At 38.1% G+C, this 25,294-nt stretch overlaps 1 protein-coding gene across 4 annotated transcripts in view; it reads right to left on the reverse strand.

Moving 5' to 3' along the window:
- Positions 1 to 2,471: 2,471 nt before the first annotated feature.
- Rb1 (RB transcriptional corepressor 1) overlaps positions 2,472 to 25,294 on the reverse strand; it is a 126,757-nt gene continuing 103,934 nt past the window's right edge. For all 4 annotated transcript variants that reach the window (XM_075948988.1, XM_075948989.1, XM_075948990.1 and 1 more), the window contains 10 exons: positions 24,366 to 24,481; positions 21,645 to 21,790; positions 20,075 to 20,220; positions 16,121 to 16,225; positions 14,919 to 15,032; positions 14,646 to 14,809; positions 11,759 to 11,789; positions 8,174 to 8,316; positions 7,565 to 7,614; positions 2,472 to 4,359 (listed from right to left, as the gene is read on the reverse strand). In XM_075948988.1, coding sequence (XP_075805103.1) covers positions 4,286 to 4,359; positions 7,565 to 7,614; positions 8,174 to 8,316; positions 11,759 to 11,789; positions 14,646 to 14,809; positions 14,919 to 15,032; positions 16,121 to 16,225; positions 20,075 to 20,220; positions 21,645 to 21,790; positions 24,366 to 24,481 — 1,089 coding nt within the window. In that variant the 3' untranslated portion in view covers positions 2,472 to 4,285. The remainder of the gene's footprint in view (positions 4,360 to 7,564; positions 7,615 to 8,173; positions 8,317 to 11,758; positions 11,790 to 14,645; positions 14,810 to 14,918; positions 15,033 to 16,120; positions 16,226 to 20,074; positions 20,221 to 21,644; positions 21,791 to 24,365; positions 24,482 to 25,294) is intronic.

Raw genomic sequence — 25,294 nt, forward strand, 5'->3', positions numbered from 1 at the left:
ATGGTAATAAACCATTCACAGCATCCAGAGGGGAATCGCACATCAGTAGACTCCAGTACCAGTGAAGGAATGATGTGCCAGCACGGCGAGGACAAGCAGGCGAAGGGCCAAAGCTTGTGTCCTTAGGTGGACTTTCAGCAGAAGGTATGGCCCCTAATAAAGGCATTTCTCCCTGCCTCAAATGCAAATTAAAGGCTTGTGTCTCCCGCCTCAGGATCTAGCAAAGTCTACTTTAAAGGGCCAGACTAGAAGTGAACTCAACCACTTCAAACTAAGCAAAAAAATCTCTCCATTTCTGGATTATAGTTTGTTCCCGATACAGTCAAGCTGACAGCCAGGAATAGCCATCACTTTATTACTGCTGTGACACCATCCATGACTGCAAGAAGCTTGCGATGGAAGGGGTCTACTGCAGCTCTGAGGCAGCGTCCATGCTGCTGCCTCGCTTTCTATGGCCTGCTCAGCCTGCTTGCCTATACAACCCAAGACCACTTGCCCACGGTGTGGTGCCTCACACAATGGCCTGGGCCCTCCTGACAGACTTCCAATAGGCCAATCTTCCAATCTTGGCCATTTTCCCAATTTCAAGTCTGTCTTCCCAAATAACTCAAGCATGTGTCAAGTTGGAAGAAAACCAAACAGGATAGTCACTTGTTTTGAAGACATATTTTGTGCAGTTTTATAATTCTACATAACAACTGGGAAGATACAGAACTTTCCTTTGTGTTAGCCACTTTAGCATCTCCCCCAGAATGGTATATTTGTTACAGCTGATGAGAACCTCTACACAACCTTACCCCATGAAGGCCAGTTTCTAAATTTCCCTCTTGCTGTTGTACATCCTGTGGGTTGAAAAACCACCTAGCTCATCTCCACTGTCACAATGCACACGAAATAGCTGTAATCTACCTACCCATTTCCCTTCTCCTCCCCCAATCCCTGGCAACCACTGGTCTCTTTAAAATTTACTTAACATGTAGAAAGGTTTTCCCTGCATATTTGTAGATGCACCACATATGTGCCTATACCTGTTGAGGACAGAACCCTGGAACTAGAGTTCTGGATGGCTGTGAACCATGTAGGTACAGGGAACTGCATCCAGGTCCTCTGCAAGAACAAGTGCTCTTCACTGCTGAGCCATCTCCATCCCCACACTGTTCTTCTGCCTTCACAGTTTCAATTTTTCCAAACATCACTGCAATCTGAGCATGCAGTGTTTTCACACTGGCGTCTAGTCGTAGGCACTATAGATTCCTCCATTGTCTCTCCAAGGCTTAACAGCTTCTGTTTAGTTCTGACTAGTGCTCCACTCTGATGTTCTAGCTTATCCATTCACTGACTGAAAGACATCTTGATTGCTTTTGGTTTTGCCAACTGTGAATAAGTGGCCAAACAACTGTGTACATACTTTGTGTAGACATGTTCTCACTCCTTTTAGTAAAGAAATCACAAGGAGTGTGACTGTGTGATCTTATGGCCAAGTTATATTTAGTTTTGTAAGAAACAGCCCAGCCGTTGCCACCAGCCTTTGGGAGTCGTGGTGGTCCACGTTCTGACCATTCTAACAGATGTGCAGTGCTGCCAGTCTTCCTTCGCATCTCCTTCGCATGTCTGATGTGGAGCATCACTGCGTGTGCTCATTTGCCATCTACCGCTTCTTTGGCGATCTATCTGGGAAAGCTTGGGCTCATTGTAAAATGAACTTGTTTTCTTTTCGTTGAGCTTTAAGATGTCTTTGTACATTCTGGATAAGAGTCCTTTATCAGATGTATCATTTGCAACATACTTTCCCTAGTCTGTCACTCTATCTCCTCTCTACCTCTTCTTTAAAATTCTTACTTATGTTTTCTGTGTAGCCCAAGCTGCCTCCCATACATACCTTTGAGACCTGGCTTCCGAGTGCTGTGCTTACAAGCATTTGCCACCATGGCCAGTTTTGTTCTGGTCCTGTGGTTCTGTTTTTCTGTTTTTCCACCCCTGTCTAGTGGAGGCAGCGCAGACACCTTCTGAGGCCCAGTCCCTTCTGGAGCCCCCAATCCTCACTAACCTGCTATTGTAAAGGAGCCTCCTTGTCATTTATTTTCATGTTTGGATGAATTTACTGCTTGTCAACAAGGGCCTGCAGCCACCAGCTGGCAGCTAAATAACCACCTACTGTCTCTCTGGATCCTTCTTTGTGCCCTACTGTGCTAGTTGCTTGTAAGGCTTCACAGTGTCTCCCGTTTCTGGACTGTTTCTGACAGAGTATCATAAAACACACAACTTTTTAAACAAATTCATTTCACAAAAACAGGCAAAAAGGAGCAGAATTAATATATATGTGTGTATAAATAATATGTGATATCACACACACACACACACACACACACACGGGCCTAAAAGCACATCTCTGTAATTCTGATCATCAGAATGAATGTTAGGAGAAAGCTTGTATACAGAAAACACTTAGTACAGAGACCATACCACACCAGTAAGGCTCTTAACAACTAGTTTATTTTAAAATAGACAAACTATTATAGAAAATAGGGACATAGCAATTTTGAATGTATAGTTTTAACCAGTACAAAAACAAAACCAGTAGTGCAGCGTCTGCACCCTTAAGAAATCTCAATACAGGATCTTTGAAAATTCCTATAATTCTGTCACTAATTCTAACTTAAACTTACTAGCAAAAGACCTAGAAGTATGGTAAGCCCTTGACCTAAAACCTAACTAATCTGTATGATGTTCATGCAAAACTTAATGAAGAAATGGGGGAAGCTGTCTATTGCTTTTGCTATCGAGATAACTATCAAACTAGCAAAACTGAAACTAAAATGAGGAAAAAATAAAGTTGGTTTTCTAACAAGATCAGATTTCTTTTTTAAAAAAAAGTATGACATTTAGAAAAAGTGATTTTCTTAAATGCTAGCTGACGCTACCTTAAATATCACCTATTTTAAATTATACCATCTCTAAATAAGTTAATCCCACAAGACAATTTAAATACACCTTTAGGTGGAGGGATGAAGGGAGTGCCTCTGTTTTCAATGCAGCTGTTTTAATCTGAAGCGTTTGCACGGAATCGGAGCATTAATGCCTAACTTATTTATAAACACCTTTGATTACTTGCGGTAATGTTGGACTAGAAAGAGTGTGGCTTTGAATGAGCCAGTGTTATTAGACCAGAGTGACTTAAAAAAAAATAGATAATTGCCAGTTCAAAAGATACCTGGAAGACATGTACCATTCCAGAAAAACAAAACTTCCCCAAGTTTAGAAGAGCAGAATTGCTGAGGTGCAAATAGACCCTCAGCTCTATGAGGGAGAAATGAAGGCTCCTAGAGCTACATATAACAGTCTGCTTGTGGAACAAAATTGATTTCTATCTTGATTCTTCAGGACCCAGAAACATTAGAAAGTGCACTTGGGTTGTACTGTACTAGGGTCCTCTGCAGCACAGTTGTGGCCGGACTTGATTTTCAAGTACTACATGGGTACTTACAAATGTAGTAATCTTAATGATTAAAACGAAAAAAAAAAAAACCTGGAGTACTATCAATAATCTTCAGTTAAAGCGTGAGTTGGATGAATAAAAGAATCAATTCTTACAGGTTCTGAGGTATGAAATCTGTGTCAGTAGTAAGACAGTATCATATGTTTATACTTTGTTTTTTTTGCTTGTATTTCAAAAGTAAAATATGTAAAACAAACACACAGTACATTAGATTCTAATATTACAATAAGCCCAATGTATAGAAATTATTTTTCCGTGGTTTTTAACAATCTGTGTCAGTAGGATAGTCAAGATAATTTAGTTGAATGTGGACAGTCAATCAACTTGCATCTGGAAGACAGGACACATTTTTTAAGGGTATTCACGTTAAATTAAAAAAATACATATAAATTAATAAAACCAAGAGCAAACATCACACATGTGCCACGAGGAAAGGCAAAGTAGTCAGCCAGGCGTAAGGGGCTGCAGGACCCCTCTCCAGAGGCAGCCTCACTTCTGAGGGCAGCAGGCTCCCACTGGAGATGCAGACAATCTGCTTTCATGTTTTAAATGGCATGATCTGCACAGGATTCTCAATCCCGTGTACTGTCAATTCTATACCATTGATTACAACATTGAAGTGGCTTAAGAATCATCCACACAAATATTCATCTTGTACCTGCACATTTTATATCTATAACATGAGTAAACACGGCCATTCGTAGAACCTGGGAACTACAGTCACATCCATATCCATGAATCACAAGTCATGTGTCCCCAGGGTCCACAGTGTCCATGGTCCTGAGATCCTCACTTTTCCTCCTTGTTTGAGATATCCATGATCTCATTCATTTTCTGCTTTTGCATTCGTGTTCGAGTAGAAGCTGAAAAAACACAACAAAGAATATTAATAGTGCTGAAGATGCTGGGTAAGTGGACCACATGTCAAGCAGCTAGAGCGCTGAACCTTGCAGTAGGGGTCTTTTTGGTTTCCACATGGGGTCTTTCTACACAGCCCATACTGTCTTGGACTCATGTTCCTGTCTTGGTTACCAAGTGCTGGGATTATCATGTCTACCTAACTTTTTAAAAGCCAGACTTCCCTGTTAATATCTTTTCCTCAAGCTATACCACCAGACTATGTCTGTCTGTTTGTCTGTACTGCATATATATATGTATAAATTATAAATTAAACCTGGGCAGAGTTGGCTAAGGTGAAATGATCAAAACATCATGCGACACTCTAAAACTGCAATAAATAATAATATATAATGTGTACCTCAAATAGCATTTTAAAAATACCATTTCTTTGTGACTCACCCCCAAAACAGCCATGTACATTCCTACTGTTCCTCATTGCAAACCACTAGTCTAGAGATACTGAAGTCAAGTCTGGCCACTTAAACCACAGCTCCTGGCCTGCAGAGTGAGTGCTGTATTTTCCATAAAGGTAGGCATTTCCCTGACCCCAAAACCTTTTTTTTTCCTTTTTTGAGATAATTTAAACTGGGCGTGAACATTTTAAAAATAACTGTTAATTAGAATATGGTTGAAACAAGAACACTTAAATTATTAAAAACAAACAGGTTTATTATTATTATTATTATTATTATTATTTATTTATTAAAGATTTCTGTCTCTTCCCCGCCACCACCTCCCATATCCCCCCCCCAACCAACTCCCCCTCTCTCATCAGCCCGAAGAGCAGACCAGGGTTCCCTGCCCTGTGGGGAGTCCAAGGACCTCCCACCTCCTTCCAGGTCTAGTAAGGTGAACATCCAATCAGCCTAGGCTCCCACAAAGCCAGTATGTGCAGTAGGATCAAAACCCAGTGCCATTGTTCTTGAGTTCTCAGCAGAATGGATGAATAAAGTATGGAATATATACATATTAGAGTACTACTCAGCAGTAAAAAACAATGACTTCTTGAATTTTGCATGCAAATGGACGGAAATAGAAAACACTATCCTGAGTGAGGTAAGCCAGACCCCAAAAGAGGAACATAGGACGTACTCCCTCATTTGGTTTCTAGCCATAAATAAAGGACATTGAGCCTATAATTCGTGATCCTAGAGAAGCTAAATAAGAAGGTGAACCCAATGAAAAACATACAGACATCCTCCTGAATATTAACCTTCATCAGGCGATGAAAGGAGACAGAGGCAGAGACCCACATTGGAGCACCAGACTACAACCCCAAGGTCCAAATCAGGAGCAGAAGGAGAGAGAGCACGAGCAAAGAACTCAGGGCCATGAGGGGTGCACCCACACACTGAGACAATGGGGATGTTCTATTGGGAACTCACTAAGGCCAGCTGGCCTGGGTCTGAAAAAGCATGGGATAAAACCGGACCCACTGAACATAGTGGATAATGAGGACTGCTGAGAAGTCAAGAACAAACAGTTTTTTTTTTCTGAAATAAAACATAAAAATGATGTTTTTATATATAAAATAAAGTAGAAGTAAGACTGTCTAGGGAAACAAATGAGAAGAGGAAGAGTCACCAAAGGGAGGTAGGAGGGTGGCATGCTATGCTGTTAGAGCTGGAAAGATGGTTCAGTGGTTAAAAGTACACGCTGCTCTTATATTCCCCATTCCCAGCACCCAAGCCTGGAGCTTACAGTTGCCTATGAATCCATGTACGTACACACACACACACACACACACACACACACAGACACACACACACAGAATAATTAAATCTAACCAAAATCCAACAAATTCTTGACTTACAGGCAGACATTCTTCATTTAAAAAAAAATACAAACAGCTAGAATATAGATTCTGCATTAAATCCCCAGCACTAAAACAAATCACAAATATCCACATTGTCTCAGAATGACCCTGAACTTTTGATCTTCCCATCTCTGCCCCCTTGTAACATGTGTTTGTGGACTCCAAAAATACTTGTAAGCATTCCAAGGTTTGAATTTGGTTATTAGTGCCCCATGCTTTACATGTACCTTGGGGGGGGGGGAACGGACACAGCAATTTAAAAGATAAAATAGAAATGTATTAATGGATATAACTAATACTTTGAATGCTTGGTATATTTAACCTTGGTTTAAACAACACACATAAGGAAAAGGCTTTTTAAAATCATCCAGAAGTTTAGCTCTGCTGTGGGCTTTCTATTACAGCTGGCATCCCCAAAGCCCAGCTGTAAGTCCCCATCATACTCACTGGAACTACCCCCCAGCAGCCCCTAAATATTTTCACTCTTTTCAAACTCCTTTCTTTGCCTATTACTGTATCTTGTACCACTCACTACCACAGTTATTGCTAAGACAACCAGAAACAGCAAATACTGCCTCCTCCCATCTACTTAATTCTTATAGTCTCAGAATAGCTTAGGTTAAGATTTCATTTGTTGTAATATTTCAAAAATGGTTTTCTCACTTTATTGATTTATTGTGTGTATACACGTGTCTATCTACTGCAATACTGAGGACACCAGACCTGTACACACCAGGCAGCAAACACTCTGCCACTCAGTGACAACCTTACATTCTAAATTCCTGCCACACTGAAATATGGAAAATGACCTGATCTTCATTTTCAAAATTCTGATTTCCATTAATAAAAATCTTTTCAATTATCCCAATTTCTGCAGATGAAATGAGCTAAACAAACCCATGGTGTTTTGTCTGTGCTTTATGGACAGCTCTAGAGTTGTAGGCAATACCAGCAGCACTAACTGGACTCAGGAGATAATAAAAAGGAAGAGATAAAGTTGGAAGTACAATCTTAGGGGAGTAGCCTGGGAGGGGAGGAAAGATGGGCAGTGGAGGAGATATGATCAAAATACATTAATACATGCATAACATCTCAAAAAAAATTTTTTTAAAGCACTGATCAGCACCGGTGTGAGACTATTCAAGGCTCTTGGGAAGTGTGCCGACAACCTTCATTTAGTCTACCAATGTAATAGGCAAATATATATTCTTGTTTGAACTGTATTTTAAATGCACAAATAACTCTACCAATTGAAGGAATAACAGGTGGATTCCTTCACAGAGTGAAAAGGTTTTCTTCAATGAAAGCAGCTGCTTTGATCCTGTATGCAGAGTGAGGGAGAGAATACTTACTCATTTCTGCCAGTTTCTGCTGGAATTTGGAGTCCGCTGGGAGATGTTTACTGCAGATGAAAAAAATATATTTCAAGAGCATTCACGCAACTTCCTAGTAAATCTGCTTTCAATGACATTTCATGCTACTGCTTTGATTTAATTTCAAAAGTTTCCAAGTTATCTAAATTAAAGATGTCACAAATTTATGATTCTATGCATTTTAATGGTTCTTATAAAGCAAAATATTTAGTATTTTTCAAGAGAAACAATTTTTAAATTTAGTGTTAAATCAACAGCCGTGTAAGACCACATGCAGACTTCTAATAACTGAGTCGACATGAATTTCCGCAGGTGGCATCTGATTTCCATGGTGCCTCCCACCCTACCACTTCACACTTAGTATGTTGTTTTGTCTTGAGACAAGGGCTCACTATGTGGCTCTGGCTGCCCTTGAACTCACAGAGATCTACGTCTCTGCCTTGCGAGTGTCAGGATTAAAGGCATGTATCACCTTGGCCCACACCTACTCGTTTGTGGCTGTCCCCACAACACAGAGCACTGACAGGCCAGTGCTGAGCCTGCCTCTGTGCCCCACTCAGGGGCCTGGAGCACCTCCAGGATTCCTACCTCCCATCTGCTTCATCGGCTCCCTCGATGTCAAAGCGCAGCTTTTTCAGTGGCTTGGGAGGGTTGCCACCTTCAGCACTTCTTTTGAGCACTCGGTCACTATTACACACCATCTGGTTTATTTTCTGGAACTTCTCAGATGTCTACAATTTACAGAGTTCTTATTTAAAAATCATTAAATAACATTTTGAAGTTAGCAGGTGTGAATTTTATTTTGAGGCATGTCAAAAGTCAGGCAGAAGGAATTTCTTAATTTTAATTCTCTGTCTTACTGGACTAAATGAGAGATTTTTTTAAAAAAAAATTAACATAACTGTGCCAACTCTGCCTTCATTACACACCCACTCCTCCTGAGTCCTCCCACCTTTGTCAAGCAGCTCTGGTTCTCTGTCATCCCTGTGCTGTCAAACACTGGCTCGGCCTGTGGCCTTGCTGGGAGTCACCCCCACATGAAACCAGGACTTTTCCACAGAGGCAGCAGAGCTGAGTTAGATTTCTGGAAATACATGGTTTGATTTACAGTAGTACATAGTGAGAAGGAAGGCCACAGGTGGTGTGTTGACACATCATATGTTGATGTACTACAAATCACCACTGATAATGGCATTTGTTGAAATGTTGATAATTCATGAAGGTTTTTAATAGCCAAAAACTTCACAGTTTTAGTCCAGGTAGTATTACTAGACATGATGTGAGTTTGGTAAGAAGTGCCAGGGCACACCATACAACTTCACCCAGTAGATGAGTGTGTGGAAACAGCCCATCTCAGCTGCCTTTTCAAGACTGTCTCAGATATACATATTACATGTTACTTGAGTCAACAAATGAAGTCAGACTTTCATACACAGGTTAAATGTGATCTGATGGGTGCACTGGATAGGATAAGTTTCACTTAATGAAAATATATTTAGAGTACATACCAGCATGGCAGAAACCTAATCTCATGGCTCTATTAATATCTGGACGAATAGACATTTTCTCCTTTATTTTACAGGTTGTAGTAAGCAAGTTTGATGACTCTGTCACACACCTGCCTAGCTCCAGCTGTATTTGCATGACTCCACAGCTCCTTTGTGAAGCTGGTAGCTGTAGCCCATCTTGAACCAGATGTCACAGCACTGAGTATTTGGAAAGTTGACTTTTACACTTCATTTAGCATGCAAACTTCAGCCTACCTCTACAGCAGTGGTTCTCAACCCGTGGGTTGTCACCCACCCTTCTGGCAAATTTCTATCTCCAAAAACATTTATTTTACAGTTCATAACAGTAGCAAAATTACAATTATGAAGTAGCAACAGAAACAATTTATGGATGGGAGTCAGCACAACATGAGGAACTGTACTAAAGGGTCAAAGCGTTAGGAAGGTTGAGAACCGCTGCTCTGCAGTATGCTTTCATGTGTGCACACACTTGTCCTCTCTGTCTCTTTTCTCCTTTGTTTTCCCCTAAAACGATACTGTTGCTATGTAGCCCATGCTGGCCTACAAATCACCGTGAAGCCCGGGTTAGCCACTCCTTTAAAATGTTTTTATTTTACTGAAAATAGATATTGTTCATACAATATATTTTTATCAGTTTCACGTCCCCAACTTCTCTGATTTCTCCCATTTTCTCTTCCATTAGAATTCATGTCATTTTTGTTTCTTGTTATAAAACAAATATGCATCTAAATAATAATAATGATAAATTAAATAAGATAAAGCAAACTAAGATAGGACAAAACAAACAGAAGAAAAGAGCCAAAGAAAATGCATAAGGTACATATGGATGCAGAGACACGCATGTTTGTATACACATAAGAATCCCCTAAAAACACAAAACTGAAAGCTGTAACATATACACAAAGGACCTATAACGTTTTAAGAAAAAAGGAGCCCCATCAAAACCTCACGAAGACAAAGAACTTCCATTTTGTGTGGGTCAACTACAGCTGAGCATGGGACCTGCCCTTAAGTGTGGTTTATAGCCCCAAAGAGACTTCATTAGAGAAGAATTGTTTTCCATTTGTGAGCAGCCACAAATTCTTAATCCTCCCACCTGTCTTTCAAGTGTTGAGATTACAGATATATATATAATTGTGATGGCTCATCATGAAACCAATTATTTAAAACCAAAATTTTATCTATTATTACACATGATGAGTGTGAATGTGAGCATATGTACCATGGTGCACATGCCAAGGTCAGAGGACAAACTTTTGGGGTCAGTTTTCTCCTTCTACCTTTTATGTGGGTTCTAGGCATCAAACTCAGACCACGAGGTTTATGCCGCAAGTACCTTTATGCTCTGCACCATCGCACTCTCTCAGTTCCTTGCTTATCAGAGAAAGACTAGCACTGAAAGGAAGGGAAAAAGGGAGTGGGCAAGTGGAGTGGAGAGAATAAATGAATGAGCGAGCATTAGAGCATTAAGTGTGTGGAAGGAGACCAGTAGCTAGAGACAAGCTGCTAACGCGTGGATATGGTGCCTCATTTCAGAGTACTACATTTCAAATCCTAAGTTACTGACTTTCGAAACTTGTGTAAACATTTAGATGAGATTATATGCATATACGTGGTACCATGTGGCCTTTGTCTTCCTGTTCCTAAAACCCTTGGAACTTCCTGAGTGATAAGGATGACAGGCAATCCTTTGTTCTAATAGAGAGAACCCTGATGGGCCCCTAGATAGCATCAGCATGGGGTCAGAGTATCAGAAAGACAAGCTGTGGTTAGAAACTGGGAATTTTCAACCACAGTTCCTAACCTCTAGGATGTGGAAAGTGGGTAGAGATTTAATTAATCAACTATCTGTACAAAATAAAATCCTTCAGCATCAGGACTGGGATAGCTCTTGAGCTGCTAACTCCACAGGAAGAGGTTAAGGACCCCAGTGGTCATCACCCTATGTGTCTTTTCATCTGTATCTTTTGTAATAAACTGTTAATGGTCAGTAAACCATTTTCCAGAATTTTGCAAATATTCTAACAAATGGTCAAACCAGAAAGATGTTACAAGGATCCTCTGACTTTTAGCCAATATGAATAGTTAACAAGGTGTCACCCAGGAACTTGCCACTTGTGACTGGCATCTGGGAGAAGGTAATGATCTTAGCCCTGGAACCTGTGGGATCCAAAGATAACTGGGTAATCAAGTCAAACTGAACTGAACTGGGTGACACCAGCTATGTATAGGGTTGGAGAGTACTGTGAACATAAAACACTTTATATATGTATACACATGACCATTTACATGTATTTTATATAATCTCTGAGAAATGTTTAGGAAACATCTTGGAAGTGTACCAGCTATGAATATTATTCAAAGTTAAACCTGATTTAAAAATAAATCACAGATGGCTCTCTCAATTTTATACAATATGACTAGAGAACATATCAGGCAATTGCATCTATACGCTCAGATTACAGCAATCTTCCATTCCTTTCTAGCTGCAGTATAAACCACTGATGTTCATATATGGATGTCCAACAACAAACCACCAAATAAAGGGAGGGAGATGCAGGGGCACATAGCACTTGCATCACAGTGCCCAATACATTTTATATAACATCCCATGACACCAGTTTTCATAGAAAGAAATACTCACCCCAAATGATTCACCAATTGAGACCAAGATTCTGTCAAGTTAAGATAAAACGTGAGTTAGTCGTGAAAACCAGACACAAACTGTGCAGATGTGTAGAGATGAGCATAGACACATCATTCTCAACCACCACGAACCAAGGTTTCTGAGACCACTGACACCTTCTATCCGTTAGGATCGCTGTACTAGTGCTAGTGTGACCAAAGCATGACGAGCCAGCTGTTCGTTTGCTTCTTTATGGGGTTGAGGATCAAACCCAAAGCTTCAAACACACTAGTCATGCATTCTACCATCGAACTATACCCCCAGACCTCTTAGACTGCAATAATAACTCTAGGTTTGTGGGGCATAATTCTATCATGGCCCACATTTAAAGAGGATTTTTAAAAAGTTTTAAGATTATCATTACTTAGTTCTTCATAAATCAACAAATGTAATCTCATTCTAATTTAAGTTACATCAGATACAAACTTCTAAGTCAATAAATAAAATTTAAAAGATCAATAAGATGGCTCAGCAGGTAACAGTACTTGCAGCCAGTCCTGGTGACTTGAATTCAGTCCCTGAAATTCATGGCAGAGAGGATTACTCCAACAAGTTGTGTTCTAACCCACCACGTGCATAGTAGCATGCAAAGCTCCCAGGTAAATAAATATAAAACAAAACAAAACAACAATACTAGTTTAAAAATTAAGGTCTGGTGAGATGGCTCAGCAGGTATAGGCACTTGCTACACATATCTGGCAACCTGAATTCCATCGCCAAATCCCACACATCAAGGTGAACCGAGAGAACAGACTCTACAAAGCTAGCCTCTGAGCACATGTGTGCCATGGCATGCGAGCCCCACACCCCTCAATAAATATAATTTTAAAAATGTATGCTTATAAAGTAATGATCAGACTTTAATTAGGGTTTTTATTGGTATGTAGTAAAAGTTACTTTTTAGGTGTTCTATAATTAGAGATCCTTATTATTCTAGTTGCTGTCATTTCAACCGTATCATTTATGGTTTAGTCTTGTTTCTAATTACACGGGGTTGAAACTAGGCACTTGTATATGTTAGGTTAGTGCTCTATCACCAAGCTATATCCTAAACCTTCTTTTGACAAGGTTTCACTGAGTTACCCTGCAGGTCCTGAACCTATGATACTGTCTTCAGCCTCCTATGCAACTGAGATCGCAGGTCTATGTGACCAGACTCAATTATAGTTTATATTTTTGATAAGGAAGTTGGAAAAGTATTTCTTTATATAGGCCTATAAAGAATTTAAAACATACACATGGAACTGGTAGCTCTGTAGACTTTACACCCTTCCATGAGTATCTGATTGATCAGAATACCTAATATGCTGTATGAACATACTGCTGCAATTCTCTAGAGCCTCAGCAGTGATTTACCAATTAGGATGCTCACAACAAAGCATGCTGGGCCTGGTGGTAGTACGTAGGAGGCTAAAGCAGTAAGACTGCTGTGCATTTGAGGCTATCCTGGGCTACATACTGAAAGCTCTAGCTTCAAAGAGGAAAAAGGGTAAGTATGCACATAGGAATACAGACACACACCCTTCCATTACATTTCCAGTTATTTTTTAACTTGGTATTTTTCTACAGAGTTTGAAATTTTAATCATAAGTGTGCATTACTCATGTAACTGAATGTACTACACAGGCATTTCCTAAAACGCGAATAGAGCCCTTTTCTCCCCATTTGTTTCTCTGGCCCACCAGGTATAAACTACATATACTGAGAATTTCTGATGAAACTGCATTAATTATACTAGTTAATTGGCCTCCTACTTTATAAACATTAAGCCAATTTCAAACAGCCCATGATAACACATAATTAGTCAAATGAAGAACTTCAAAGCCAGAGATATGATTTGTCATTGTACAAAATCTTTCATCTGAGAATTTTAAACAGTTTCACATTCATTTTGCTGAGCCACAGAGACCTTCTGAAACAGAAATGCCCAGTGTAATATAAGAAATCTACCAAAAGAATTAAGAAAGGTAGATTTTCTTAATTGACAGTAATCTGTACTTAATAAGACATCTTCATTTTAAAAAAATTATTACTTTGCGTGTATATGATCTGTGTGTGTATGAATGTGGGCAAGCACGTCAAAATCAAAAAAACAATAATACTAAGATCCATAGAGCTTACAGCAAATGTAGAATAAAAATTAAAGGCATGATGACACATGCCTTTAATTACAGTACTCAGAAGTAGAGGCAGGTGGATCTCTGAATATGTAGCTTGCATGGTCTACATAGCAAGTTCCAGGCCAGCCACGGGCTACATAGTTGAGACCCTGCTTTAGACAGATAGATAGACAGACAGACAGACAGACAGACAGACAGACAGACAGACAGACAGATGTATATAGATAGACAGATATAGAGTTAAGCTAAAATGATCTATTTAGATGGCTTATAAAACTATTAGTGTTTTAGTTGGGGGATGATGGCACGTGCCTTTAATCCCAGCACAAGGGATGCAGAGGCAGGTGTGTCTTTGAGCTCAAGGCCAGCTTGGTCTACAGAATTCTGTGACAGTCAAAATTGTTGCACAAAGAAACTTTATCCCAACCCCTCCCAAAACAAACAAAAAAACAAAAAGAAACTATTAGTCTTTTGAGGCACACATAATTATTTGTTCTCAAACTTTGTATAGAAGAGACCTCAGGAGCTGGGCAAGCTCATCAAGGTAAACACATTTTCTTTCTCCCCAAATTATTTTCATACATTTACTTAATGTACATAAGGAAATTAGATACCCAACAGCCTAGCCCATTTTAAACAAAGAAAGGTTTACATTTTTATGCTTAAACCAAATGAAAGTAAGCATTATTTTTTTTTCAGCATTCCCTTAAAAAGGAAACACCAACCTTGATCTTGGAGTCATTTTTGTGGGTGTTGGCAGACCTTCTGAAATTTTATAAGGACTCTTTAGGGGTGATATATAGATGTTACCTCCAGGAATCCGTAAGGGTGAATTAGAAAACTTGTAAGGGCTTCGAGGAATGTGAGGTATTGGTGACAAGGTAGGAGGCTAGAGACATAACAAAAGGGGAAAAAGAAAAAGATAATTGATCTAATGTTTGGTGGGGATCCATTATTTTGTCATTAGAGTTCTCCAATTAAAGACTATTTCAACATACCCTGGTGGAGGCATACTGTAAAATATTTGTTTTAAGTCTCTGCATGAAAACCGAGTTATAGAATACTATAATGGAATCAAACTCCTCTTCTCTGATCAAAACACGCTTAAAGGTCTGAGGAAAAAATAATAATAAAAAAATCATGTTACATGAATTTAAGAACTCTTCTCTTTAAATTTTCTTTAAAAAGCTGTACACAGTTGTATAAAAAACCCCACATTTTATAAAGAAAACAATAATCTAGGCTTCTTTAGATTTAGATTATAGATGCACTATTCAAAGTGAAATGTCACCAAAGTAATCCAGAAAAAGGGCCTGACAGCCACAGAGAGAAAGCTTGCCATCCCTCAAGAGAGCTAGACAAGCTGTGCTGACCAAAGCCAACACTACAGCCCCCAGTATGTAGACAGCATTCACTGGCCTTAGCAACCCTCCCGTCTAAAGGGTTTAGGATGTGTGCACCGCTCCTTTATAAGAAGCAGACATTTAATAGCAACACTTTTTGCAACTCAATTTTACTTTATTTATTTACTAGTAGGGTCTAGCTATGCAATTCCATAATCATGGTACCTCTTTCTCACTTAGCATTCTAATAGGGATTATAGACCTGGGCCACTATGCCCAACTTATGTAAGTTTTAATTCGGTAAAACTAAAGAAATTTTACAGGATAAATCTGTTATACAACTTATATAACTAGATTTAGAAGACAACTCAAAATATACAAATAAAAAGATATCACTTTCAAAAATTCAGTGACAGATTGAAGCAATAACTCAGGACTCCCTGCTGCGTTCCAGGACTGTGTGAAATGTGTATCATACTAAGTGTGTTTTACCATGATGACCTCTCTGTGGGAGAGAAAACTATAGACACAAAATGGGCTTACAATGAAAAATCTTATTATGTCTTAATAAGGATTCACTTATACTGTCTTTGCCAGTGGAAAAATAAAAATCAATATACTACAAAGTTTATTTTAAAATATCCTGGTTATTATTACATACAAGTATAGTTTTATTTATGAATTTCAAGTATGAATTTAGAGTTCATAGTTTGTCATAGTTTTCTAATTCCACTTTAGTTGCAAATAATGGACCAATATTATAAAATTAAATCAAAATATATGATTTCTAATAAACAACTGAAATCAATTATGAATACTGATTTATTTTCAAAGTCTTATCATGAGAGATTACCTACCTCCTGGGCAGCATGAGGAAGATCCTTGTATGCAGTTACGATGATTTTGAATTTAAGATCTATGTTCTTCACTTTGCAGATGCCATACATAGAGCACATCATAATCTAGGAAGGAAATGTGACAGATGCACTCAGAACTTTATTATATCACTGCTTTTAAAAGTATTATTAGCTTCCTTTTGGCCTTAAAACAAAAATATTTAATTTCTCCTAAGTTCCTTCCCTATTCTGAGCTCAGTTTGAAAGTCTATGAAAAGCGTTTAACCAAAACATCTGTATTTACAAAACAAAATGCAAGCAGCTAACTCAATTACTCAGGACTGACTATCCAGTTTATTAAATTACCCTAACTTTAGCTCTGGCTCTTTAATATTTATCAAAAGTGTTGAAACTAGAAAAAGATAATCATATGGCTTGTACTTTTTAAAAGGTTGTGTGAAAAGGTCTCAACCTATTCCATGAAGTAACACATAATATTTTGGTGTGTAAGGACGTGCAGGTGACAGAGACCCTATACTGTTGACCATGTTCTGATGTGATCTGAATATGGGTTGGATTAGTTCTGTTGTTGAATTTTCATTAGGCTATATCCCTATGATAAAAGGATTTCCTATATGGTATCTTTCAATAAAACTATTTTAAATGCAAACTAAGATTTAAAAATGATTCTCTGTGGCTTTAAATATCATTTTTTCAAATTTGAATGAGCTTTTTTGCCTAATTTAGTATTCATCATTTTTGCGACATTTTGCTCATGCCTGCTGTGACCAAGGGATTCGTACTATCTCTTGCTCAGTGGCTTACGATTGAGCCCCATACTAAGAATGCCATTCATGAAGTAGTGTTCCAATTGATATTTTTCTTCTATTTTAACATTTAAAATATCATGCATAAAAATCTGGGTTGCAAATGGAATATTTCTCTAGGTATCTGACTGGTGTAGAAAGTAGTAGGAACATAAAACCATAAATATCTATTTAAAAACCCAATGTGCTACAACTTATACATCCAAATATATGCAAACTAATCTTTCTATAAATTTTTGCTTAAATTATCATTCTTGTTGGGAACATTATCAATCTTTATGGAAACAAGAGGATTATATGAGAATATTATGAAAAATTATGTACCGATAAAATAACCGAGATGAAACAGAAAAGTTCCTCAAACTATGCAAACTGCCAACCCTGACTAAAAAAAAAAAATTTAAAAACAGAAAACCTAACTCTGAATTATTAAACAGTAAGTATTCACAAACAAAAGTCTATACCCACAAGGCTTCAGTGGTGAATTCAGTGAAATTTCCAGAAGACTCGCTATCAATAATTTCTTCAAAAATTCCTCTGAAATTATTAGTTCCCAACTAATTTTGTGGGGTCAATATTTTGCTGATACCAAAACCACACAGAACAATGCACATAAAGCAACTAAATGGCTCAAGATGAAATAAAAACCATTTCCTTTATTATTGAAAAGAAAAAATACTTAGGAATATATTTAATAAAATAAGTGTCAGATTTGCATTCTGAAAACTATAAAACATTATTAAAACCTAAAAGAGTAGAAGAATATCACATATGCACCGACTGAAGACTTTGTGTTAAGGTGGCAAATAGCCCCTCAAACTGACATATTATTCAATGAAATTTCTTTCAAAATCTTCAGAGAAAGTGACAAATCAGTCCTAAAATTCATAGGGAAATGTAAGTTTCAGGCCAGTTAAACTGATCTTGAAAAGAGAATGAAATACAGTCATGTCCCTCTACTACAAAAATCAGAATGCTATAGTGATGAAGACTGTATTTTCAGCAGAATAGCTGTGCAACAAAAAGAATTGAGACTTTCAGAAGTATACATATGTACATCTAAAAATCAATAAATTTCAAAAGCTGTCAACAGAAAAGTAAGAAAAAAGAAGAGGCATTTCATGAAATGGGGTTGGGGAGCGCTCAGTGGAGTGCTTAACCACTAAGTAAGAGGCTCTGTTAAACTCCTAACATCAGGAAACAAAGATGGGAAAGAGGAAGAAAATGGGAGAGGAAATGGCGTTAGAATAACTAGTTTTTCCCAGCACCTAAATGAAGTAGATAGATTCCCTGCTGTACACTATGTGTGAAACCAATTCAAAGTGGATTGACATTTACAAGTCAAATCTGAGAGTATAAAACTCTTGGGGAAGCTGAGTGGGGCACACCTTTAATCCCAGCATTTGGGTGGTAGAGGCCGACAGCTCTCTGTGAGTTCGAGGACAGCCTGGTCGGTCTACAAAGCAAGTTTTAGGACAGACAGGATCCAAAGCTACATAGAGAAACTTTGTCTTGAAAAGCCAAAACCAAACCAAAACAACAACAAACAAACAAAAACTCTTGGAGAAAAGGGATGTCTTAATGACTTCAAACTTCACAATGTTTTTGTTTGGATAACAACAAAGTACCAGTTACAAATGAAAAAAGTAACCTGAATGTCATGAGAAGTAAAACTTAAAGAAAGTGAAACAACTCAAGAGGATAAAACATTTGTGGACCATGAATCTCACAGGAAAACATATAAGCAGAATATATATATATATTTAAAAAAAATCCCTGCAGCCTGGTGTGGTGGTTCATTCCTTTAATCCCAGCACTCAGGAGGAAGATTGGACACATCTCCATGAGTTTGAGATTGACCTTGTAACACCATGTCTATTGAGAAAGGTTTTTTGTTTCTGTTTCTGTTTTTTGTTTTGTTTTTGATTTTTGGAGACAGTGTTGAACTTACTCAATAGGCCAGACTAGCCTAGAACTCAGACATCTACCTGTCTCTGCCTCCCTAGTGCTGGGATTAAAGACGTCAGCTATCATGCCTGGCTAGTGTGATCTTAACACACACTTCTCTAAAGAAAATGTTCAATATTATTAGTGATCGGCTACACTTGCCTGTAACCCCATGCCCAGGGCCTCTGGCCCCCACAGGCACTGCAAACACATACACATACCCACACCTAGAAATACACATAAACACATAATTATAATAATAAAAAACATTTAAAATAGAACACAAAGTGGTATAGCCATTTTGGAAAATAACCCAGCCATTCCTCAAAAAAATAAATATTTATCATACAACCTAGATTGTGGTGGTAGCTGGGCAACTCTAGAAAAACACTAAAACCACTGAATTATACATTTTACATATATGCTTTGAGTGGAATATGAATTACATTAATACGCTGTTAGTCACCCCTCCATACGCTGTTGTTCTTATCCCCTTTCAAAAAAGAAAGGAAGCTATGAAGGATCTTTCTATAAGTCCACCTTCCCTTTCCCTCCTCCCTCCCCTCTTCCTGTTTTGGATTCCTGATTCCTTTTTCTTCTTCCTCTTTCTTTCTTCTTCCTCCTCCTCCTCCTCTTTTTTTTTCCTTTTGATTTACTAGAATTACATCACCAGCATTTTATGTATAATATGCAAATCTTTCACCACTGAGCTACACCACCAGCCTTTTTACTACTTTTACTTTGGGACAGGACCTTACTAAGTTGTCCCAGATGGCCTTGAGCTGTCACATAGTACTGGCAGTCCTCAAATTTGTGAGTCTTCAGCCTCAGTCTCTTGAGAATAGTGGTGATTACAGGCATATGTCACCACTCCTGGTTAGACCAGCTGGTTTCTGGCTCATGTTATTTCCCCACTGAAAACAAATCTAGCTCATCACAATACAGAAAAGGCTTATGCTAAATGGGTTACTTGGCAATTTTTAAGTACATAATGTCTGTCTTAATTAAAATATACATATAAAATATGAAGCTCATATTTGTAAGAAGAATAACAAAAAAAATATAAATGGTATCCAACAAGTGACGATACAGATTACTAAACTAATGCAGTTGTTCACTTGAATTTAATCTTTACATGGGAAATCAGCACACAGTTAACAGTAGTAGAAAGAAATGATGGTGAAGTGATTAACTTCCTTACCTGGTCCAAATGCCGGTCTTTCATGAGCTCATACTCGTTTTGCAGTGTATGCTGAAACAGAGTCCAGATAATATGCTCTAGGTCTGGATGATCAGACAGAAGGCGTGCACATAGTGTATTTAGTCGGAGATATGCTAGACGGTATACTGCAGACATAAGGGAATGAAGCCTGTTTACTGTTCATTTTCAATATGAGTGGATTTTTTTAAACATTAAATTCCTTTATAATATTATAAGCAGCATTTTTAACAATAACCTAGCCTCTAAGACTATTTTCCTTATGAATAAATGATTCCTAGCATTAGTAGTGTTATATACACAAGGCTCAATCATACTTGCTGAATTGGCTATTATATTATGAAACCAAGGCAGAGAGGAAAAGTCATATGATATTGTGAAACTAGGTAAACCAAATAAAATGTTTTGGCTCTGTAGGTAATCACTCAGCATAGATGTTGAAAATTTCCATTAACAATATTAGATTATTTTTAAAATAATGGAATTGCAAATGATTATTTTTTTTAATCTTAAGAGAGAAAAAAATCATTCCATGCATATCTCCATAAATACCAATGGTGCATACTCTTGAAAACTGTGAACTGTATCAGTGCAACATAACACTGAAGAGAAGCTTAGTTTATGACTTTGGAGAGAAGGAATTTGTATTTTTACCCATTCACTTTCCATGTAAAGATTCGTGGTTCAAAATGTTCCTTTAAAGATTTGTACAGGGTAAACAGACCTTTTCAAAGCTAATAATTTATCCCCAAAGGTTTGAAACTTTACTCTATGTCAGACATGATAAGGCATTGTTAAAATGAAGGACCTATGGTCTTAATGTTGATTTCTGAATGAAGAGATCTAGGTGCTATCCCCAATTTCCTCATCTATACAACTTTCTGGCTGGATTTTATTGGTTAGGAACTGCCCTTTGAAAATTCCTATATTCAACTCAAGGCCAAATCTTACTACTCAGGATATTTGTAACTTGAATAAGTTAAAAAGTTTGGGATAAGCATTATCACAAAGGAATCCGGCCTTTCACTCTGGCAAAGAGCTTCAAGTATGTGAAGACTTTCCTATGCTTATACAGCAAATATTTGCAAGGTGGACCTTGCTATTCTACTAAACTTGCACACAACCACAGAATGTTTATAACCTGATTAGTGGACTTCTTAAATGTCCTGAATATCCAAGAAATATGTCTGTAATGGGTAGTACTACACTACATTATCTCAACTCTAGACAAACATTTGAAAAGCAAAATAGTATTTGCGTATTTCCAAATACTAAGTTAAGGCATAACGGAGACAATAACACTAATGTAGCATTTTCTTAGTATTTACTATATGCTAGGCCCTACTTAAAGCATTTTATATGTACTAATTATCCCCTAATCCCCAATAAGGTAATATTCTTAAAGGGCAGATTCATTTTGTAAGTGAAGAAACCGAGGCATGGAGATATTAAGTGAGGTGCTCAGGGTCACAGATCGTAGTACTGCAGCCATGACTCAACCCAGTAAGCCTTGGTCCAGAGTCCGTGCTCTTGAAAGTAATCTTCTACTAACCTTTTTTGTAAAACAGGGAAAGGGAGGTAGATTTCAATGGCTTCTGAGTATGGAAGGTTGAGGCTGCTTGTGTCTCTGTATTTGCAGCAGAATTGACACGTGCAGTTGAACTTCTTTTCTTTGGGGATCTTAGAGGAGAAAGATACCTAGAGATATACAAAGATTAAGTCTTCATTTCTCTCTCACACACACACATGCACATGTGAGTTGTGTTCAATTATATACCTGTACTCAGACACATTTTACCTATTTGATCTAATACTGTATACCAAATTCCATAAATTAGCAGGGTGATGGTGCATGCCTTTAATCCCTGCACTCGGGAGGCAGAGGCAGGCAGATCTCTGTGAGTTGGAGGCCAGCCTGGTCTACAAGAGCTAGTTCCAAGGCAGAATCCAAAGCTACAGAGAAACCCTGTCTTGAAAACCACCCCCCCAAAAAAATATTCCATGAGTTAGCTATTTAAATACAAGCTTGGAAAGTTAGCTTAACAGGAAAAATATGCTGCTACCTTTCAAACTTCAATCTCCCCGAGTTCCCTTTAGTTCACAAAACTGTACTTAACTTGTACAAAATCAGGTCTCCCTTGAGTGCCAGATACAACTATCTAGTTTTGAAATGGATAGTACTACTTGAATCTCAAACCTTCAAAGGCTAAAGCAGAACTCTGGGTTCCTTCACCCGGTTTTTCCCTCTCAAAAAAATTTCACTACAAAGCATCTAGTGTTTAAAAGTAAAAAGCCTAGTAATAAAATTTTTAAGTGTCTCCATTTGTCTGATTCTTCATATATGCTGTAAATCAAATCAATGCAAAACTTGTTATTTTTATCGTAAAATACATTTCAGACCTTTCATTTCTATCTTTAATGCTTATGTCAGACCAAGTCACCCTTACCCCTCATTTGAGATACTTAAACTCTTCAAACCTTTTTCTCCATTTTCTCGCCCTCAAATCTAAATGTATTTCAAATACCACCCAGAATAGTCTCTTAATACAAATTATACACAATTGCATCTGTGTCTGAATGGTTGCCCACTACCTTTATAAACTCCGTATAGCCCATAGGGACTTAGAGACCCTAATGCCCCTTCTACCTTACCTTTACTACACTGACTAGGACCCATCTACCTTAGGCTTCTTTCTAGTCTCCAATTTCATCAATTTCCCCAAACAAGACGACCTTTGCCTGGTTGGCATTCACTTCATCAGAAAAGGCCTCTTGAAAGCCTGTCACTTCTCTGTCTCTTCATGACACTCCATTTGTTTCACTTACAGCACTAAGACTAAATGGACTCATGGGAGTTTATTTGTTTACTGCTTCCTTCCTCCAAGATGCAAAGCCCTGTGAGGGAGAAGGACCAAGCATCTAACTTACCAGTAACTGGCACTGTTAACCTAGCACTTACCAGATAACTTTTTACTGACTTAAAGGAAAATATAAAGCTGACTTAAGTGAATATTACTTAGCAATCAAACTCATACATGAATCCAATGTCTCTGTGAGCTAGAATACTTAGATAGAAGTTCCTATGGAAATGGTCCCTATGTTAACTGTGGAATACTGTATTTCTACAGAATCTGGTACAAACATTACGCACATTTCCACGAAAGGCAGTAGCTGGATTGAAAAAAGTCTTCAAACTTGAAAGGACTGAAAAAACATGGGTGTTGGCAGACTACTTGGTTCATTTCTGTTTACCTTACTTCCCTCATTCCTCTGCTACCTTACAAGGCCGGGCTGGACACTTAATGAAAAATAGGAATCTTAAGTACTTATGCAAATGCGCAAAATATAGAGACCCCCCAATAAATATTAGTCAGTGGTTTCTTCTCTCATCATGACCCACACTAACAATGTGCAGTATTCCACACCACTCCCTATACTTATGCTATACCTCACCCCAAATGGTCTGATAGATACTCTCTGAAACATTGTTTCCTGCTTTAAGGCTGTTATATATGCAGGCCAGTTCTGACTTGTGGGGCATTTTCTCTTGCTTTTCCAATTTTCATGTTGATATCATGTGATGGAGGAAGGTCATTGGTTAAATAAAAAGAAACTGCTTGGCCCTCATTGGTTAGAAGATAGGTGGGAGGAGTAAACAGAACAGAACGCTGGGAGGAAGAGGAAGTGAGCTCAGACTCCACAGCTCTCCTCTCGGGAGCAGATGCCTCAGAGAGACGCCATGCTCCCAGCTCCCAGGCAGACGCAAGCAATGAAGCTCCGACCCAGGATGGACATAGGCTAGAATCTTCCCAGTAAGCCCACCTAGGGGTGCAACACAGATGATTAGAAATGGGCTAAATTAATATGTGAGAATTAGCCTAGAAGAGGCTAGATAGAAATGGGCCAAGCAGTGATTAAATGAATACAGTTTGTGTGTTGTTATTTCGGGCATAAGCTAGCCAGGCAGCCGGGGTGCTGGGGACGCAGCCCCGCCGCCCTTGTTACTACAATCATGTCTAATCATTAAAGCCTATCTAAAATGGCACCATGTCTGTGATGAAAAATTCCCCATTACACCAAGTCCATGTGATTCAGCAGCCTTGTAATTCTTTCTATGAGCTTATTTAGGTCATGTATCTTACATTCTTCTTAAAGAAAAAACGATGTCTTATGCAAAACTCCAGTCCTACAATTTCTACATAGCGCTCTGCATTTCCCTTACGGTCAGATATCTCTAAAGTCTGAAAGGATGAGGCAATGCGTTTCTACTTACATGTCTGCTGCAGTGTGGTTACTCTGGAGAGGAAGGCTGAGAGGACAAGCAGACTCAAGCTGCTCAGGTCCTTCTCCGTCCTTGGATTGCTTAATGAGATCAAATAAAGGTGAGTCCTGGACGAGAGAAAATGGAATTATAACAACATCAGCAAGCATGATTTCTCCGAGTACATATCAAAACTATGTTACTTGGCATGGTTAAGCACTTTTAACTTTATATAGAATGAAATCCTTTACTCCATTTTGAAATTCTTGCTTTCCAATTTTGATATTGTACGCACACACACAAAAACAGGAAAATGTATGATCTTAAATATTCCTCTAACATTGAATAAATCTGTCTTGGCTTTTGATTTTTTTGGGGGGAATATTCACTTACACACACACACATACACACACACACAATGAGATGTATCGGTAATAAAATCAAAGTTTATCAGGATTCATTGATGCTTCAAATATGCCTTATGCTCATGGACTGAGGTAATTTTATCAACAATTTGGTTGAATCTTTTTGACTATGATATATCACATGAGGTAGCATCATGTTTGGATGTAAGAAATTTTGGACTCGGGGCTGGGAAATAGCCCAGAGATAGAAGGACTTCTTAGGCTGACTCAGTCCCCAAAACAACAAAAAAAGCTTTGATTTTGAAGCACTTCAAATTTCAGAGGTTTGGCTAGTGATGTGTATAACCTTACTAGGAAAGAAAGCAGAATTTAGACAAAAGACACACAAAATATTAAAATAATGTAAAAAGAAAATATTACATCTATAAGCAGAATTTAATAAAACTGAAAACAAAAACATGAAAACAAAGATAAAATATATGGTTTTATTATCAACAAAGATTAACAACTATCATTTAAAATAACAGAGCACAACTAAAGTTGATAAAAAGAGAAGAAAGAACTAATTAGTGTTAG

This window comes from Microtus pennsylvanicus, chromosome 15 (assembly GCF_037038515.1).
Source record: "Microtus pennsylvanicus isolate mMicPen1 chromosome 15, mMicPen1.hap1, whole genome shotgun sequence".
Lineage (NCBI taxonomy): Eukaryota > Metazoa > Chordata > Mammalia > Rodentia > Cricetidae > Microtus > Microtus pennsylvanicus.